At 38.6% G+C, this 20,127-nt stretch overlaps 1 protein-coding gene and 1 non-coding gene across 2 annotated transcripts in view; both read right to left on the bottom strand.

Moving 5' to 3' along the window:
* Positions 1 to 20,127, bottom strand: part of CUNH12orf42 (chromosome unknown C12orf42 homolog) — a 112,704-nt gene that overhangs the window by 38,863 nt on the left and 53,714 nt on the right. Inside the window, exon 3 of the mRNA XM_036235877.1 lies at positions 7,779 to 7,890. Within this exon, the coding sequence (XP_036091770.1) occupies positions 7,779 to 7,890 (112 nt within the window). The remainder of the gene's footprint in view (positions 1 to 7,778; positions 7,891 to 20,127) is intronic.
* LOC118614866 lies at positions 16,762 to 16,880 on the bottom strand. The gene has a single exon (XR_004956153.1). It is a non-coding gene; the product is annotated as a 5S ribosomal RNA (ribosomal RNA).

Here is a 20,127-nt window from a genome sequence, read left to right on the forward strand (position 1 = left end):
GGGCTAGGGCTAGGGCTAGGGCTAGGGTTAGGGCTAGGGTTAGGATATAGGCTAAATCCTAGGTACAAGCCTGGCCTTGTACTCATAAACTTTTGGTGGGAAGGAGGGCAGCAAAAGGAGCCATTTCTTTGTCTTTGATGTGAAAACAGAAAATTTGTGGGGGGCAGGGGGAGGGGTAGGGGGAGGTGTGGGGAGAAGGAGAACAAGAGAGGAACTAGCCAGCTGCTTAGTTTTTCTGGGGCAGCAGAAAGCCTGAAAGGACTAGAATAGCTTCCAAGAGAATAATGAAGAAAAGCAAATGATACCTGCATATGTCTTCTGGAAAGCACCAAGGAAAAAAGAGACTGCTGCTCACTCAAAGACAATATATATATCTATCTATATCTATATCTATATCTATATCTATCTATCTATCTATATATATATTTATATATATATCTCTATATATCTATATCTATATATATAGATATAGATATAAAATGCTATATAAAAATGGATATGTAGTTATATATAGAAAAATGAGGGAGAGAAGGTAGCATCCTGAAAGTTCAGAAAACTTCCTGCAGTTAGTCATTTGGGGAATTTTACCAAAACAGAGCTGGAAATCCTTAATAGCTATGAAAAGACATAGCCTTACTGAACAGAAATGGAAACCTACAAAAGGACAGGATAAGAAGAAAGGACAAGAATATAGAATGATTTATTTACAGAAAAACGCCAGTAGATTGGCAAAGACCAATAAAAGAGACGAAACAGGGCGCGAGGGCAAGGTGAGATAAGGAACAATTCCAAGGAGATTAAATGTTCAAGAACAAATTCAAGATCTTCTTTAGATGAGTAAATGGAATAAATAACCAACACTAAAAAAAACTTGATAGCAATGAGGCTGCAGTAGATAGGACTGGTACAAAGAGAAACCATGTTCTCTGCAAACAGGAAGCACCGAAACAACTGGAACGTTCCACATAGTTCAGTGATGGGGCTGAAATTGAACCAAGAAAAGGTAGCACATATGAACATGACCTAGAGATTTTAAGACATGCAGCCCCTGAGACGGGAAACCACTGAGGCTCCTTTTTGCCCAGATGTGCCTAGAGGCCTCCGTAAATGAAACTTAATTGGCATCTAAAAATTATTTAAATCTTAATTTCAGTCTATTGAGGAAGTACTGAATACTTAGATTCAAAAGACACAACAAATTCCTTAAAAGCCTCTTTTCCCCAACTCTCTTCCTCATTTTCTCCTTCTCTCACTCTCTTTCTTCTTCTCACTTTACTTCTTCACCTCGTGCTCTCCCCATATAAATAGCAGCTGTCCCCCAGTTCTCCCCCTCGCACTCCCCCATGCCAATCCCCCCAGACTCTGCTTCACATCAGCTGGGACCACGGGCGGGTCTCTTCCTCTTCCTCTAGGCCCCACTTGAAATTGTAATTTTTCTTCTCTTGCTTTTGGTACTTTTCCATTGCTTCAATTTTTTCAGTTCTTTGTTCACCGGTAACTCTGATCTGATATTAAAGTCCAAGGAGCTCATTGCTGAAGGCAGAATTCTTTTTTTTTTTTTGCTTTTTTGTCAATAAATTTGAAGAGATCAAGTAGGCTGAGGCAAAAGAAAGAATTCTCACTCAAAGGGGAAGGTGAGGGAGGAGAGAGTCTGTGAAGTTCCTTTACCCTGTCATAATTGACACTCAGACAAATAAGTACAAGATGCCGAAGTATCTATGTAAGTTGGTATGTTTTGAGACTTGGCTTTTTCTCCTGTTACTAGCCACTCTCACTCGCTCATTCTCCATCCATTTCTCCCTCTGTTGATGTTTTCCTATGAGGTTTTAATCAGAGCTTTACAACTTATAAGTGACAACAATGACAAGCTGTGGGCCAAAATAGGAAATCGTCTGCCATTTTATTTTATCATTTTGAAGAAGGCGCGATTCATTAAGAAACTTACAGCATAACTTAGAAATATACACATATATATAGATATATACATAACTGTTAAAGGCATGATTAAATGAACTGGCTTCAGGCAAGGAAGAACAGCAGCCAAAGTTAGAATCACAGACTTTGGTGAGTTGTGTCCACTCTATCACTTAGCATGAACTTCGTGAACTTCAATCAGATACTGAACGTCCCTGATCCTGGTTACTTAGAAAATAGTAATAATAATATGCATGTCTCATAGGGTGTCTATGTGGATTAAATGGATACTTCAGGTAAAGTGTCAAATCAACGCCTGGCACACCATCAAGTTCAACAAGCAGTAGCTGTTGTTGTTATTGTTGTCATTGTTGAATCTGATGTAGGCCAAATGGTCTTATCTCAGAAGACAGGGAAGCACAGGTTTATGAAAGCTAAAGGGGCTAAAAGGAGTTGAGATCAACAGATGTGCATCTAAATAAGGCCCTTATCTAATATTGTTCAACATGTACCAATTGCCTTTAAGTTAGTCTTTGCTCTTGGAAAAAAAAAAAAGAAGAAGACGCTATAATGTGCTACTTTTTACCCATAGCAAACTATGCAGAATATAGAGTCCAAAAGACACCCAGAGTTTTCCCTAAGCCACACAGGTTACCATACAGGCACAAACAAGAGTTTTGCATACTGAGAAATTCAGGGAGCCTACCTTGCAGTGGGGATGGACCAATAGACCAATGGCCGTGGTACTCATAGAAAAAGCCACTCTTTTGTTCCCTCGGAGTTCCATAGAATTTAAAATGGGCAGAGGAGGAGGGGAGCAACTACAAAAGCTAGGAGGCACCAGTGAGTGAAGGCCACTGTGTTTTATTAATCCATGTGATTAATCCAGCATGCTAAGGGAGATTCTTTATAGAATCGAAACTTACGTGGTTTGGATCCACATGGATTAGAAAACACTGCTGCATTCACTTGCCGGCACCTCCTTTGCTTTTGCTAGAGTTGTATTCTTTAGAGTCCCGTAGGGACAAAAGAGAAAGAGCATTTATATGAGGACTAGCAGCATAGGCACTTTGACAAATGTCCTTCTCCCCCTCCCCTCTACGAGACGCTTCCTGAATTTCTCAAGAATTAAGCTCTGGGTTTTGTATTTGCATCATTCCCCCTCCCCCTCCAAAAGGCAAACAACTGGAAATTCCCCCCACACCCCCAAGTGCAGATTTATGTCAACCCATGACAAGTGTTTTTCACCAAGGGATAGGTGGATGGCAAATCCCGCCCCAAGCTCTTTGCAAGAAAGTGGCGAAAATGGCACAGAAGCATTCCAGGTTCCACTGGGAACCACCACTGCTTCATGAGGGTAAGTAACCTGAAAAGAGGCCTGTCAGAGCCCGAGAGTTTTCTCACAAATTTTAATGTGAGAGGAATGGGAGCCTTTGGATATGGCAAAGTAAAAGCAAGAAAACTTCAGTAAAATGGAGAAGGAGTTATCCAAGCAAGGCCCAGTCAGGCTCCACCCGCCACGGTCAGCTGTAACGTGATTCTAAAACTGACGTGAGGTATGTCTGAACCAACTAAGGCATTCTGAAGCCGTTTCATCTCTCCTTATTATGCTTGGGAGGAGCAAAAATGAATCTTCTCTAAGAAGCCTCCATGGTCTGTAACACGGGGTCTCCAAAACGTGTTGAGACTTTCCCGGACAACAGATTGTATGCTGAGGATGCTTTCAGAGCCAGCAGAATGATGGTATGGGTTAGGAATCCCGGAGAGCTTCCCAAAGCACAGTTAGGAACAGGGCAAGCCTTGACTCTCAGTTCTAGAAAGAATGAATTACGGCTTGCAAGTGAAATCGGGCAAGTACAGGAGAACCATATCCCGGCCCTCCCTCTCACGCTTCTGCCCGCCATCTCCCATAGTTCCCTGAGCTATGATTCCAAACCCTACTGCAAAGATTGAGGCCCCTGCAGCAAGCAGGAACCCCCCCCCCCCCGCTGTGACATGCTGAGATCACCTGGTTGTCGTCAATCAATACAGTTCATTAAAAAACAAAACAAAACATAAAGTTTATGAGACCTCCCTGTTCAAAATAATTTTACATTCTCCTTTTTCTTACAGCTCTTTCTAGTACCCACCACAGTGTTTGGTACACAGTCAGCATTTAATAAATATTTCTTAAACTGTGTTATAGAATTCATTACCAGCCAATGACCTTGTCCTCTAGGTAAATTCCTAATTAAATTACAAGATCTGTAAGGACAATCACCCTGAAGGATTTTCTGTGTGCTGCTCAGCACCTAGCAGAACACCCAGAACATGGTAGGTTATTGGTAAGTGGTTGCTGAACCTGTGGGCTGTGGCATAATCGGCTTATGCAGAGTCTTGTCCTGTGGGTCTCTGGAGAGCATTATTAGTGTTTGTGTGGGTGTGTGTGTGCACACAGACATGCACACAGTCCTGACTGCATTTACATCTATATTGGTATATATGTCTGGCTCTCAAAGAAGCAGCACCAAGGAAAATAAATTTTGTCAAGTTAACACTCATTTGGAAAAAAAAAAAAAACATTTCTATAATATTCTGCTGATTGACCATTCGAGTTCTCATCTGTTAATTGAAAAAATATATATATGTATGTATATGTATGTATAGATATAGATATAGACAGGTATAGGTATAGGTATAGATACATATAGATGATAGAGATAGAGATAGAGATAGAGATAGAGATAGAGATAGAGATAGAGATAGAGATAGAGATAGAGATAGAGATAGAGAGATATAGAGATAGATAGATATGGAGAATAGAATATCCCATCTCCTTCTCTTGCTTTATAACAGAGATTGATCAGAAAGGTTAAGCAGCTTGCACAAAGCCACACTGATGACTGAGCCAGGGTCTCAGTCATCTTCAAACCTCAAATCGCAGCAGCCTAGTCTGAGCTTTATGACTCTAGAAAAAGTTGTTCTGGCCGATGTTACCAACACATCCTAACTGTTAAATCAAATGAGCATCCTTAGTACATTTATTGTCGTTTCTTAGTATTTGATGCCAACTAGTCTTTTCCTCCTTTTGAAACTCATGACCTCCTTTGAATGTTGTAACAGTAATGCTAATGATTACTGGGCATTTAATATGGGCCAGGCACCATTCCAAGAACTTTAACTATATTGTGACATTTACCTTTCACAAGAAACCCTAGGAGTCAGCTATATTAGCATTCCTATTTTAACTTAATGAAACTAAAGTGAAGAGAAGTTAAGTAACTTGCCCAAGGTCACACCACTAGTCAATGATTACCTTGGAATTCAAACTTAAAAATCTAATGGCAGACTAGACGCTTCTAACTATAGTGTGCCTTGTTAGCTCCTGCTTTTTCTCATTTGTCTAGGCCACAAGGCTTCTCAACTTTTCTCCTTTTCATTCCCCTTAAATATATTCCTTTGAGTTCCAGTCTCGGCCCTCATACATTTCCCCCTCTCTTATCTCATCCACTCCAAAGACTTCCTTACAATCTCGTTATGACTCCATAACTTTGTTCTCCAGCTCACACCTTTATTCTGAGTCACAAACAGGGATACGTGAACCCTCCCCAATGCGGTCCTCTCCCTCGATCCCCATCTTTAATCCATGATCACGTCCAGTGGGTGTTGCCTCTTAAACATCTCTTTCAGTTATCCCCTTTCCTCTAACTTCACGGCCACGTACCTGCTCTTACTGTTTTTCACTGAGATAATTTTAATAACCTCAAAAGTGGTTTTCCTGTCTGCAATCTTGCCGCCTCAATCATAGTCTCTAATTGCTGCGAAGTACAATTAAATTACATCACTACCTTGCTTAACAAGAGAGAGAGAGAAAAAAAAAAATAGTGGTTCCCTATTACCTAACGAGGAAACCAAACTAGTCTTGGCTCTTCTCCCCTCCAGGTGCCTAACCCTAACAACCCTTCTTCCTACTGACAGGGCTCTGCTCTCAATCAGACATGGTTTCCAGAACCAAAATGCTGCTTCCCATTTGTCTAAACTAAAACCAAGTGAGTTCCTCATCTCTCAAGAGTTCCTGTTGTCTTCATATTGAGGGAGCTCTTCTGTGCTCCCTCAATCCCAACATACCTAAAGGTTTTATGTCCACTATTTAAGACAAATATCAACATGGCAAGGAATTTAAAACTATTAGAGTAAGTCATGTAATTATAAACTGTCACACTTCTCAAAGTTGTACTCATACTCTCAACTCTCAAAATGTGAGCGTACTAAATAAATGTCATACATTTTCCACTCACAGTGGCAATTATATTCTCTGTCCCCACATTGTATTTTCAAAATAATTAAGAGGTTAGCATATAGTTTTATTAAATTGCTTTAGTTAGATGGAACTAAGCCTCAGTTACTCTTTCTTTAAAACCAACAAAAATGGACAAGATCAATTTTTTTAATAATTTTAAATACATGCCATCAAAGCTCTAAAATACGATATCCTAATTACTTCATTAGTCCTTTTTGGGGAATCATGGGTTTCCATCAAAGGAAACTAGATAAATAAATTAAGGTATAATAAAAATATGTATGACTCTCAAGTTATAAGAAAAATGAATGAGGGCATTCTCTGTGTACTGCTGTAGACAGCTCCAAGTTACAGTGTCAGGTGAAGATAGCAAAGTGAAGAATGCTGCTTGCTGCTCACCTGCATGCTTATTTGCTCATATACACACTCCTATTTGCTTACGGAAAATGTGGAAGGATTCCCAAGAAACCGGAAAAAGTTCTTTTCCAGGGGGTGGCAGGGAGGAAGAGGACAGATTGAAACAGGGGTGAGAACAAGACTTTCCACTGTGCGCCTCTTTATATTTCCAGTTTCTGAACCCTGTGATTGTATTACCCCATCTCAGTTTCCAAATTTTTGTAAAGAAAGAGGAGTATGAATGGTACCACAATGTGATTCTCAAAAGGCCCAATAAAATTGTATTATTCCAGGTCTTTTAAACTATCATAGAATCAGGGAAACATTTCAATGGCTCTGATAGCTACACATATGTAATAAACTTATTTATTAATAACATAAATAAATACATTATAAAATAATATATCATCTAAGCAAAAATATAGCAGTCATCTGTTTTATCAATTGTCCTAAAAAGCTTCATTTGTTTCATAGGTAAGCAATTAGACATGTCAGTTTACCTACCTTTCCAGGTCATTGAAATGGTCTGAGGTCAATGATACCAGAACTGTATAGAATATAACTAATGCTACCACCCATCATTTTGACTTGACACAAAATGACACTTTTTGCTTGCTCTGTATTAACTTATTTTAGAAAACCATCCCTCCCATTCTCCACCAGCTCTCCCACTCCATGCATAGTTTGTGTAATTTAAATGCAGTTTTCAAGGTTCAACGCAAGGATGACAAAAGTTGACTGGTATGCTCCGTTCCCCTACACATTCTAAATGCACCAGGAGTGAACTTGGGACTCAAGTTTCATCAATCAGAATCGCTGGATAGGAGTTGGGGACCATTATAAATGGAGAGAAAATAGGAATTTCTTCTATAAAAATTACAAGCTCAAAGAGTCATATAAGCCTACACCTGAACATAAACCCCAAATGAGGATTAGATCAACATAAAGATTTTAAAAAAGAAAAAAGGAAGAAAATCAGGATAATATGGTGAATCCCAGGGTCCGGCCATGTTTTGAACCAGTCCACCACTTGGATTTTCCAACTTCATAAGCCAATGAATTCTCATTTGTTGCTATTTTGAAAAACAATTCTAATGTTCTTCAATAAAGTTTTAATGCTTTTTACCTACATATATGCCAGAGTTTCTTTAGAAACCTTGCTCTTTCTTGGGATTATTTCTTAATTTACCTGGATAACGCAGAAAACGTAGACTGCTAAATTTAAGAGATTCAGAGAAATTCTTCATGTGAGCGATAAATCTGGAGCAGGGCAAAGCAGTTCTTTCATGATGAGGGTGGGGCTATAAGATACACAAAACAAAATCAGGTCTATAGCTCCAAAAACAGCCTCTGCCACCTGTCATTCTTACTTCCCTAATGGGTGATATTTTAAAAAGTATTTTTGCTTCTTTATTCTTTAAATGAAACAATCCTAAAACAATTGCAATTGACTCCAGTTACCTGTATGTGCACATCCTTCCTGTATATTTCATTAAAGTGGCTAATTAAATTATTTATCTGCTTCTTCAACAAATTTTTCTCACATTACATGATATTGCAGACACTGTTCTAAAAACAGGATACAATATATGAAGTCTTTGGCCTTATGAAATGGACATTCTAGTGTGGGTGACAGAGAAACAAACATATACATCTATAATGTATCAGATGGTGAGTTTTCTATTGCTAAGGAGAAAAATAAGAAAAGGTAAAGGGAATGGAAAAATGCTGAGGGCAATGTACTAATTATATACAGAAGAGATGACTTTAGAGACATGGTGACATTAAAGCAGAAAGGGTAGAATCATGTGATTTCCTGGGTGGGGGTTATTCCAAACACAGTCAGTGGTTAGAGGGCACAGGCAAGGGGGTCAGAAGGGTGAGGTGGGGATGTCTCAAGTCAGGCTTTTTCAACTCGAAATAACCAAACTCAAAAATAAAGAGGAGAAAGAGATTTAAAAAGTTGTTGGATAATTAATACAAAATAAAGTCATAAATAAGGACCGTCTGATTAGATTTCATTTAAAAACAATCAGCAAACATGTAATCAGTATCAACTGTCCATTAGTGTTTCTGTATAAATTTTATTGTTTGGATATGACTGGATATTATTATTATTTGGATATCGGATATTATTTCATGTATAGTATTGTTTGAATATTATGTATTTAGGGTGGTGTTCACCTGCTGGTTCTATAAGAGACCCAAACACCCCTGCATGAGGGATTGGATTTTACCTGAAAGGTGAGGTGTTCATCCCATCATTCCCCACAGCCAGGCCAGCCCCGCCCATACCCTGAAGGAAGGCTTGTATCTCAAGCTAAAAACTTTCAACCGAGTAGGGAGGATCTAGGAAGGAACCAGCGTAGGAAGTCTCCCTTTGCTCTGACTACTGACCAAGGAGGCAGGACAGAACTTCAGGGTTGACGCTTAAGAAGAGACATACCTCTTAAAAGGCAGAAAGTGAGCTGGAAATGGAATGGCCTAGGCCAGCCTTACCAGTGACAGCGTGTGGGAGATTAACTGAAGAAGTCTCAGGGGTGTACTTTATAAATCTTGTCTGCTATCAGCTTTTTCTTTATTTCTATACTATGCTTGGCCTTAAGTGAAGTCTCTTTGGAAATCCTTTTAGATAAGCTAAGAGAAATGAAAGGAAGTAGCTTTCTACAATTGTAAAAGGAGAGGAAGCAGTAGCAATAGTAAGAACCTAGAAGGTCACTCGAGCATCCTCCTACCCCGTCTACCTCCAGATCCACTCATAACCAAGACTTGTCACCCCAACCCTTTCAATGTCCTCCAGACCCATTCCCTCCTCTCTAGTCTTTCTGCCTTAGCTTCTCTGCCCATTCCCTGCTTGCAGCTCATCTCAGTGGAATCCTCTTTTCACATTCTCTTTCTGAAACCCAATATGGTGACTATAATAATATACGTGGCACTCGCCTCCTTAATAGTGTTCGATGGCTTCCCATCATTTAAACAGTGGTTCTCAGACTTTACCATGCATAAAAATCACCTAGAGAACATGTTAAAATGCAGGTTTTGATTCAAGAAGTTGAAGGTGAGGCCCAGGAATGTGCATGGTTAACAAGCATCACAGTTGATTAAAACAAATAAGCAGACTCGCATCACTCAGAATGTGTCCATGGACCAGCATCATTAACATCACTTGGAGCTTGTTGGATACAGAAGTTTTCTGCACCCCCTCCCAGCTCCCCACCTAGACCTGTCAAATCAGGATCTGAATTTTGACAAAGTTTCTGAATGATTTGTATGCACCTTAAAGACATAGGCCACACTTTGATCTAAAGAATAAAATATAAAATCTTTTCCGTGGTATAGGAGGCTGTCTGAGCCATCGTCTATTAATCTCTTCCCCAATATGTCACAGGACCCTCTCTTTGACCTACATATGGCAAACTATGGAAACTGGGGCACTAAAAAGCTAAACCAGTGACTCCATCTTCTCCATCTTGGTTACCCCAGTGCCTAGCACAGTCTCTGCTACATAGGACATGCTGCAGTTGAACCAGATTAATTTATATTTTAAAACACCTTTTGAAATATGGTATTACATTCATATTGTATCTTTCATCAAGGTACGATTTAACTGGGATAAAAAAGAATGAATGGAGAAAAGACTATCAATGTCATGAGCCCAGACACATTTTACTCCTTGAAACACTAAACATGTGGTCACTGGGGATGGGAGGGGGTACTTTGTCCTGTCTGCGAAGTCCTTGCTGTTCTCAGTTGATTTACTGCCTGAAGTCAAAACCATGTTCTATATATTAAAGCACAACCCTCACCTTTTTTTTTTCTTGTTTAAGAAGAGTAAACTTTCACCACAAAGATACAAGAACAGTAAATATTGATCTTCTTGACGGATGGTGCACCTCACGCCACAGGCCACTCGAGCATCTGCTCATTACCACCCAGCTCTCCCGTTTGTGGGGGAAATAACGCCAAGTGGCCTCCTGTGCTATCGGCTGCAGATTGCAAATATTTAAAAGAAATAAATTTCTCTGAATGAAAAGCACCTTTCTTTGTTCTCCAGCTCCCTCTCCTTCCAAGTCATGTTGATTTTGGGGCTGTGCATACTGCCAGCACCTGTACTTTTCAATTGTTTGCTTGCCAAGATCACTGTGGTTTTCTTGCTTGGTTTTAAGAACCATTGTAAGTACAGTAGCCAATGAAGGTATATTTTCTTTCTCTCTTAGCAATCTCTAGGGGAGGCACCAGCTTCAGGACACCTAACAGCAACTGTAATTAGAGGAGATGGAAAGAGAGGGACAGAAATTGGAGCTCCTCTATCTGGATACTGTCCTCATATGACAATGAAAATGGAACACCACTGTAGACCAAAAAGAAAGGTTTGGATTTCCTCAGCAGCCTTATTGTTTGGCAGAAAGTTTTTAAACTTGGTTTTACTGAAACCCAGAACCATTCTTTCAGTGAACATGAAGACCTGCCATAAAAGATAAGAATGGAATTTTAGCAAGTGAATATTTGAATTGTGATTGAGAATGGCCTTAGACTATTACACCCAGGGTCTAAATATCAAGATTGAATTAAAATCATTATTTCTTCTACGTGAAGCATTACCTACCATTTGATTTAGTAGGATCGTGCCCTATATGACCTTGGTTACTGCCCTTTATTTCTTCCCACTGAACCATGTGACAATACGCCACTAAAGTAAAATAAACTGCAGCCAGTTATTGTGATCCGATCAACATAGATAACAAACTGGGTAGAGGGACCAATGATTAATGTGTAAAGCTTCAACCCCTTCCCTTACCTGAAGCTGACTTCTCATTCAAAGAGAGTTACTGCCTCTATTACCACCACTGGCGAGGATATTTGTCACTTTTCATTCTCTATATGATTTTATTCTAATTTTAGGAGCAAGTGTTTGAGGGTCCACATGAATCCAAATCTTGGTCCATATGGTTTACCCCAAACTTCAGGAGTAAAGTAAATGACCAGATCCGAGCATATCGGCACATTAAATTCTGTCGGCTACAAGGACTGATGTTCAGAACCAATAGGATATAATGAGATGTTGTCGAGACTTCCAGGATCAAGCTTTGACTGAGAAATGGCAGAGCCTGGGGTCGCCACAGCCATATTACCAGCATGAAACAGATGAATTACCTTGGGCTTTGAATGGACTTTTCTGGTAAGAAAGCTTGAGTTGGGTGAGCTGTCCTCTCCTGTCTGCTTGACTTGGTGCCCAGAGACCTGTATTTGTGATATGAGGGTTCAAAATGCAGTACGTGAAACGGTTTATTTCACTCTAGGTAAAACTGATCAGTTCTGATAAGGGCAGTACTGATAAGGACGATGCCCGCTTTGCCAGCATCATTCTCCAACCAGCTGAGCCAAAAAATATCTCGTGAATTTATTTATCCCGGAAATGAAAGAGATGTTACTTGCTACAAACACTTATAACTAAAATAAAGAGGTATTTTGGTTTTGTCAGTGTCTGTGGTGAGTTACAGAGTAAGAAGATGAAACCAGCCCCCCTATTTTATTTGCACTGGGTGAGGCGGATCTTCATAAAATTGCATAATGAGTGTTTTGGATTATCTGAATATCACTAAGCCACCTTCGGTTTCATGTAAGACAGCCATAAATTACAGGAAATATCATAGGGAACATGAAAAATACCATGGTATAAATTTACATTTAAAATTCAAGTCAGATTTACATGAAACAGATTTGTAAGAGGAGTTCAATCTTTTTTAAAAACTTGTTCTGCGAAAATCATCAGGTCTAGAAGTATTACGATCTCTATTTCAAAATGATTTATCATAAACTTATTCCCGGTGTTGTCATAGTCCATACAATACTCTTAACAGCTTTAGTAACCGTTGCATCAGCAGAAATATTCTTCTCAAAACCTAAACTTATCACAACTAATTTGCAATTTGACTAATCATTTATATTTAATAGGAAAGCACTAAAAAGCTGACTGCAACCTCTGGATTCACATGAGCAGGACTTGTTGACTATCGGGCTTCCCTATAGCAGGGCAGTGAGCCTGCCTTCCCCATAACGAATCCCTCAGTGTCTGAATGAGAAGGGCTTTTCTCTGGTTTCTCCAGAGAGGAATCTCCCAAATGCCAGCCCAGGAACAGAATGAGGGGAAGGAACTGAAAATATCAAAGACCAATATCTAAAATTTCAAGAAATCTCTGTTTGGGGGGCCCACCTCAACTCTGAGCCCACTGTCCCTAGGTTGGGAGTCTCTCTAATTTAATTTTGCAAGAGAATAAATCCTAGTCCTGACTCAACAGGGTGAGCCAAAGGAAACTGGAGCTCTGTATCCAGACGCTCACCAGCCCCCTCTCTTTTAAGCTATGAATACATATAAAATTACAATTGTCAGCAGCACTTTATATGTGATAGTGGTTCTGGGCATTAGCCTTCTGATGTTTTTTTAGGAAAAGAACAAAGTTACTCTCTCCACTTAGTTATTAATTAACTCTTCGGATGGGTCAGGCATCCTTTCTTATCGTTGACCCTCTTTTTATAAGACCATAAATAAAAATACAACTGACATCTTATTTTTTCAGGTTTTCAGGTCTCACTCAGACTCCAACCCACACATTATTCTACACGGCAAAAAGAGCCGAATGTGAATATTTGAGACTAATACCCTGAGAGCCAGACCATCACAAACTTATAACTACATGCCCTGATGTATTGAAGGAAAAAACTACTAAAGTAGGAAAAAAATAAATAAAAGGCCAGTGCCTCCTTGAGAGCTATGGGTACACATATTATTAACTCTAAAGAAAACATAAACTCAAGTTTCTTCCAGGTTCTCCTTTGTGATGGGTTTAGGTCGTGCTTGGACAAAGGAATCATAATTCAATTATCCAATGATTTATTACAAAACACTTTGCCCACACTGGATATTTTGATGTGTAAACATCAGAGTATTACACTCCCTCTATCCCAGGCTTCGCATTTCAGATTTCATTAGCCAATAAAGCCAGGTTTATTTATAATAAAGTTAAGCCCTTCAAACCACTGACCATGGAAACCAGATTTTGAAATAATTCAGATTTGTGTTTCTGTTCTTTCTAATTAGGGGTAATATCGGGAAGCACAGACAGTGGGTAGCATTGTTCGAGCACCATGGATTTAAGCAAGAAAATCTGATTATCAGCTCATGTCAGAAGCCAAGCGATAATGCAGCTTAGCATTCGTTTGGACTTTTTCTTTGGCCAAAAGATAATTACCGTTCGTGAGGCCTTACGTAAGTGTATCTAATATCTAAGGCCCTAAAATTTATGAATAGCAAAGGCACACAATAGGCAAAGAAGAATTACTGTATTTATTATTTCTATGGCTTGTTCCACCATGATAATTTCATTATCTAGCAAAGTCGAACCTCTAAAATCAAAGTATTATTTCTTAAAGGACGATAAGTTAAATACGCTGGCAAGTTTTCTGCCCAATTTCCTCTGGTAAGAGTTATTTCTAACAAATAAGAAGACCAGTCAGAATATTAGTAGGAAATTTTACCAAACGGGTTCAGAGTTACATGTTGAGGTCATTGCACAAACAGATGTTAAGCTTCTGCAGTGAGATATTTTTTTTTTCTTTCATAAAGTGCATTTCTTAATCCTGGGCTGTTGATGATAAATGCAATGTTCCCTATTAAACAATACCAAAAGCATGAAAATTGGAAAGTCCTTCTTAGCAAAGATGATGGTGTTAGACTGAGCACTGCTGTAATATAAGCAACCTGAGTGTATATCAGAATGAATTCTAGGAATCCGGAGGGAAAAATATTATTTGAACTAGAGATTAGAAGTTTGTGGTATAAAACCAGATCTGATTACAAAGATGAAAAAAAAATCAAGTTGTGAAATTTCCAAAGTAAGCATACTGAGATCCTCTAAAACATAAAGAAGCAACTGCTTTTGGAAGAGAAAGACAACATAATAATCCTTAACTAAGATGTTTTTAGGAATAAATTTTATTGTTCACTACTCATTATATACCAGTAGCAACAAACCCTTTATTGAGTATATACCATAGACCAGGCATCATTCTAAATATTTTAGACAATGTTAATTCATCAAATCCTCATAGTAATTCTATGAAATCAGTATTTTATTCTCCCCTTTTTGCAGAGTTGGAAAATGAGTCACGAGGTTACACACCTAGCCCAGTGGACTTCCACTACTCCCAAGTTTATATATAGGGTACTTGATTTTATTCATGCTGGTAATTAGACATAGTTTGGTATATCAAGCTTCTAACCTCTAGTTCAAATAATTTTCTGCTTCTGTGTTCCCAGAATTTGTTATAGGAATACTCACTCTGATACTATCCTGAAACGAAAGAAAATGGCATATTGAGACTAATCAGAGTAGTTCCACTGCTGGTTCTGACACTCACAACCAGCTTTCCCACCTTGGGCAAATCACAAAACTCTCTGTTGAACAGAAGGCAAACAGGAGCACTGTTCCCTTCCCTGTCTGCTTCCTGAGTTCCTTGAGACAGGATGGAACTTTGAGAAGTGTCGAGCTCTATAGAGAGGTGAGCACATGACAGTGCAATGTCATTGGCCAACATTGAAAACAGGGGGTGAAACTGTCAACGGTAAAGCTCTTGGAGTCTTTATCGCACTCCCCTCACACCCCTATTTTTCTTCTTGAGCTCTTACCTGCAACCTTGGTTTATTTGAAGGAGGGGAAAGAAATGAATAACATTCAGAATAACGATGATGATAATGACAATAGGAATAGTAATAAATACATGTAAAAAACAGACCCTGGAGCCAAATCTCCTAAGTTGGATCAAACCCTTGGGCAAATTGCTTAACCTTTTTTTGACTGGATTTCCTCATCTGTAAAATGAGGATAATAATAGTTCCTATCTGATAAGATATTTATGACAATTCAATGCCAATTTCATAGAGAATTTAAAACAGCCTGGTAGAGAGTCACCTACCTATCTATCTATCCATCCATCCATCAATCTATCTACCTTTGTAAGCTATGAATAGTAATAAGACTAATTGGTGACAAGTGCCACTGACTTAATGGTTATTGTCCTTGCAAGGTAAGAGATAGAATTATGTCTTTTCTTTGTTCTCATGTTTTATCCTCATGAAAAGTTAGTGATTTTTTTCCACTTTGGGCAAACGACTAGAACGGGAACCTGTGTTTCACAATTTACATTACTGATTTCCTCTACTTCTGTCTGTTTTTACTTTTTAGTGCCAAAATGTCCTCTTGAGCTTCATAGAACCATCTTTGATTATTGGAACTTTGGAGTTTCATGGGGACTGTGTTTATAGTGATCCCAAGGCATCAACAGCAAAGGGCAAAACAGTCAAGTCAGTAGCAGGCAGAAACAGCAGGGAAAAAGGAACAGACAATCAATAAACCTCTTGCCCCAAAGTCCCTGGTCATAGATCCTCTGCTCTTGCTCTGATCCTAATGACATATACTAAGGCGGAAGAATAAATATGTTCACTACAATACAATGAAATGAAGCACACTGTGACCATTTTACAGGGACAGAAACTCTGGGTGAGAGTATGTGGCTAAACTTGCCAAAGTTCAGCCACAACAAAGGAGTGGGAAGGAGCTACAAGGAGAAACCTCCTACATTTGAAGACAGAACCCAGAGTTCCAGGCCGCTGTTGGCTCAGCATTGCACATAATGATTGAGTAACAAGTGGATCAGAAACCTTTAACACTTTTTGTAGTGTTTTCCCATATTTTTAAGACTGAATATCGAGCAGCCAAAGACCCTAAATATTTTCTGCTAATCGAATGTCGACTTCGATTAAAACGAAGTTAGCTATTAGCATTACCCTAATACCAAAACCAGACAAGGCACTACAGAAAACTACAGACCAATATTCCTGATCAACATTGACACAAAAAGATCCTTAAAAAATACAAGCAAATTAAATTCAACAGCATATTAAAAGGATTATACATTACCAAGTGAGATTTATTCCTAGAATGCAAGGATAATTCAACGTGAAAAAATCAATCAATGTAATATACTACATTAACATAATGAACAACAGCCACATGATCTTTTTAAAAAAATTTTTTAGGTGAGGCAACCCTTGGTTGACCTCACAGATTGCAAGGACCTTGTCGGCTTACAATCCTTTATTTTTTTATTTTTCATGCCTACAGCACCTGGTCTTCCTAGGTGGTCTCCCATCCAAGTACTAACCAGGTCTGCCCCTGCTTAGCTTCCGAGATCAGATGGGATCAGGCTTGTTCAGGGTAGCATGGCCGTTGACTTCACACAATCATTTCAATTCCTGCAGAAAAAGCATTTGACAAGATTCAACAACGTTTTGTGATAAATATAAATGAATGAATGAATGAATGAATAAAACACAATGAAGTAGGGATAGAAAGAAACCACCAAGGCAAAATAAAGGTCATATATGAAAAGCCCACAGCTAACATCATACTCAATGATAAAAGACTGAAAGCTCTTTCTGTAAGATCAGAAACAAAACCAGAATGGTCACTCTCATTACATTCATTCAACGCAGTATTCGAAGTCCTAGTCAGAGCAATTAGGCAAGAATAAGAAACAAAAACAATCCAAACTGGAAAGGAAGAAGTAGAATTAACGGTTCATAGATAACATGATCTATTTGTAGAAAATCCTGAAGCTTCCACTCCTAAGAAAATAAAGGGAGACTGTTAGAACTAATAGATGAATTCAGCAATGTTACAGAATACAAAATCAAATCACAAAAATTAGTTGTATTTCTATATACGAATAAGGAATCATGCCAAAATGAATTAAGAAAACAATCACATTTAAAATAGCATCATAAAGAATAAAATACTTAGGAATAAACCTAACCAAGGAGGTGAAAGACTTATATGCCGAAAACCACAAAACTTCACTAAAAAAAATTAAAGATACAAATAAATGGATAGACATTCCATGCTTGTGGATTGGTAAAGTTGATATTGTTAAAATGTCCGTACTACCCAAAGCAATCTATACATGCAACACAATCCCTTGCAAAACCTCAATACCATTTTTGTTTTTGCAGGAAAAAAAACCTTATCTTAAAATTCATATATATTCTCAAAGGACCTGGAATAGCCAAAGCAATATCAAAAAAGAACAAAGTTAAAGGTTTCATACTTCTCAATCTTAAAACATTTTACAAAGCTACAATAATCAAAACAGTGTGGTGCTAGAGTAAAGACAGATAAACAGATCCATGAAATAGAAGAGAGACCCCAGAAATAAACCCTTTATGTATGGTCAAATAAACTTCAACAAGGGTCCCAAGACCACTCAATGGGGAAAAGATAGTCTCTTCAAAAAATGGTCTTTGGAAACTGGATAGTCACATGCGAAATAATGAAGGTAGATTCTTATACCTCCTTTGTCTTTGAGGTCTATAGAAAGCAAATGGCTCCAGTCTGCCTTTATTCACAAAGTAAGCTTATCAGGAAAAGAAACTGTTGTCCCAAGGGGAGCCCTGTTATTTCCAAGAGCTGCATGCTGGTTCCTGCAAGAGTGCCATTCTGGAGGTCAGAAGAGAAATCCCATTTTTGCCACAAAGCTAAATTACATTCTTAACCTATCTTGTTTTTTGACCTCTATTGGCCGATTTCTCTCTCTCTCTCACACTGGTTCAAAATTCATGCAAAAAAAAGAGGAGCGTTATGTATCCTTAGCCCACAGTATGAATGGTTGTCTGGGTTTTTGTTTGTTTTCTTTTTGTTGTTTTCAACATCAACCCAATCCTTTGCTCTGCGGGAGGAAATTTCCCATTGAGAGGTAGTACCCAATAGAAACTGAAGGGGCAGACTCTTTATCATGTTCCCAACCCTTGGCATCACGCAAATGCTTTTGCTTCTTAACCTATAGAGGTGCCTTAGATACTGTTTTCCAAGCTCAGCCCTCTAGACTTACAGAAGCTGCAAACCTCTGATGTCCTCTCTGTGATTTGAAAATGGTAAGGTCCTCCCTGATACATTCCCTAGACATATGGTGAGGCGTTAAACTACTCAATGATTTAGCTAGATTTTCCCTTTGGTCTGTGCACTGCTCCCCTCCCAAGAGCCTCAGCATGATTGTTAACCTGAAGTTAGATATTAGATGCAGTTTTCTTTATAACTTTACGTCTTGAAGCCTTGTTAGGCAAGAAATGTAACTGCTGCTTGGGCACAGCTCTTCCACTTAAGAGGAATATTGTTATTTCATTTACGAAAAGTTAATTATGAGAAAGGCCAACTTTATCACTAACATATATCTATTTTTTTAATTATAAAATAAATGCTCACTCAAAAAACCTTAAACACTGTAGAAGAATATACACATTTCACGATTCTCAAGAGGTCATTAATATTCCAAGTTGTTCTTGGGTTGCTTTCAGAAAGTTTTGATGCGTATATACACACACATTTTTTTTTACACAAATAAAATCACAGTGTAACCAGATAAAGCTGTTTCCTCAGGGCCCACTCCAGTTACAGGGCCATATTCAAAAGAAAGCAAGCCTAAGTCCTACCTCCAAAAACTAGTTAGAAAGCAACTAAAATCTACATTAGTCATTCAAAAAGTAAAAAAAGTATTGCCTTGCATAGCAAATAGCAATGCAATGGTAGCTTTCTCTTTTATTCTCTGCCCCATCCCGTCTCTCTCTCTCTCTCTCTCTCTCTTTCTCTCTCCCTCTCCCTCCCACTCTGCCCCTTCCCTCTTCCCTATCTCTTACCCCAATTCTCCTCCCAACAGGACACTATCTCCTCAAAACTCAATCCATGCTAGCTCTAGTCTTTCTTCCTTCCTTCTGCCTCTCTTGAGTATTCTGTATCCTTTAGTAACTTAGGTGCATTCCAAAACCACTAGCCTTTCTAGGATTCTCTTAGTTCTTTTTTATACCCATTACTAGAGTAACCCAACAAAAGGTCACACAGACATGGCTGATAGGGCCAGCAACAAAGGCGCTTGACCACTGGAGAGGTCAAGATTATGAATGCACACATACACCTTGTCCTTGTCACAGTATGGGACTTAATGTCTATAATTTCCTTCTTGTACTTGTGAATTCATCATGGACATATTTGCTCATCGACGCATAGCATTCTGACTCATTTTTTTTAAGTACATAGTATTCTATAGTATTAAAAATTCATTTAACCAGTCACCTACTGATAAACATATAGTCTTGTTTGACATTACAAAGAATGTTACAAAGAATAAATTTAGTACTCATATCTCTTTATACTCCAGAAAGTATAGATGTGTTCTTATCAACCACTGATGTGCATTACTCTGGCTCAGCCTCATACAATAATAACTAATACACACTGTTTAAATAAATGAATGAATGAGTTAGCAAATGATTGAGAGCGTGATGATAAACCACAACCAAGGTAAATGGTGTAGCAGTCGGGCCTGCATTATAGGATGAAACCTTTTCTTGGTGACTCCTGAATTTAACTTTCTCACCTGTGAAATGGGGAAATATTTTGAAAAACTATTGTAAGAATTAAATGAGGTGCCTA

Source organism: Rousettus aegyptiacus, unplaced genomic scaffold (genome assembly GCF_014176215.1).
Source record: "Rousettus aegyptiacus isolate mRouAeg1 unplaced genomic scaffold, mRouAeg1.p scaffold_m13_p_2, whole genome shotgun sequence".
Lineage (NCBI taxonomy): Eukaryota > Metazoa > Chordata > Mammalia > Chiroptera > Pteropodidae > Rousettus > Rousettus aegyptiacus.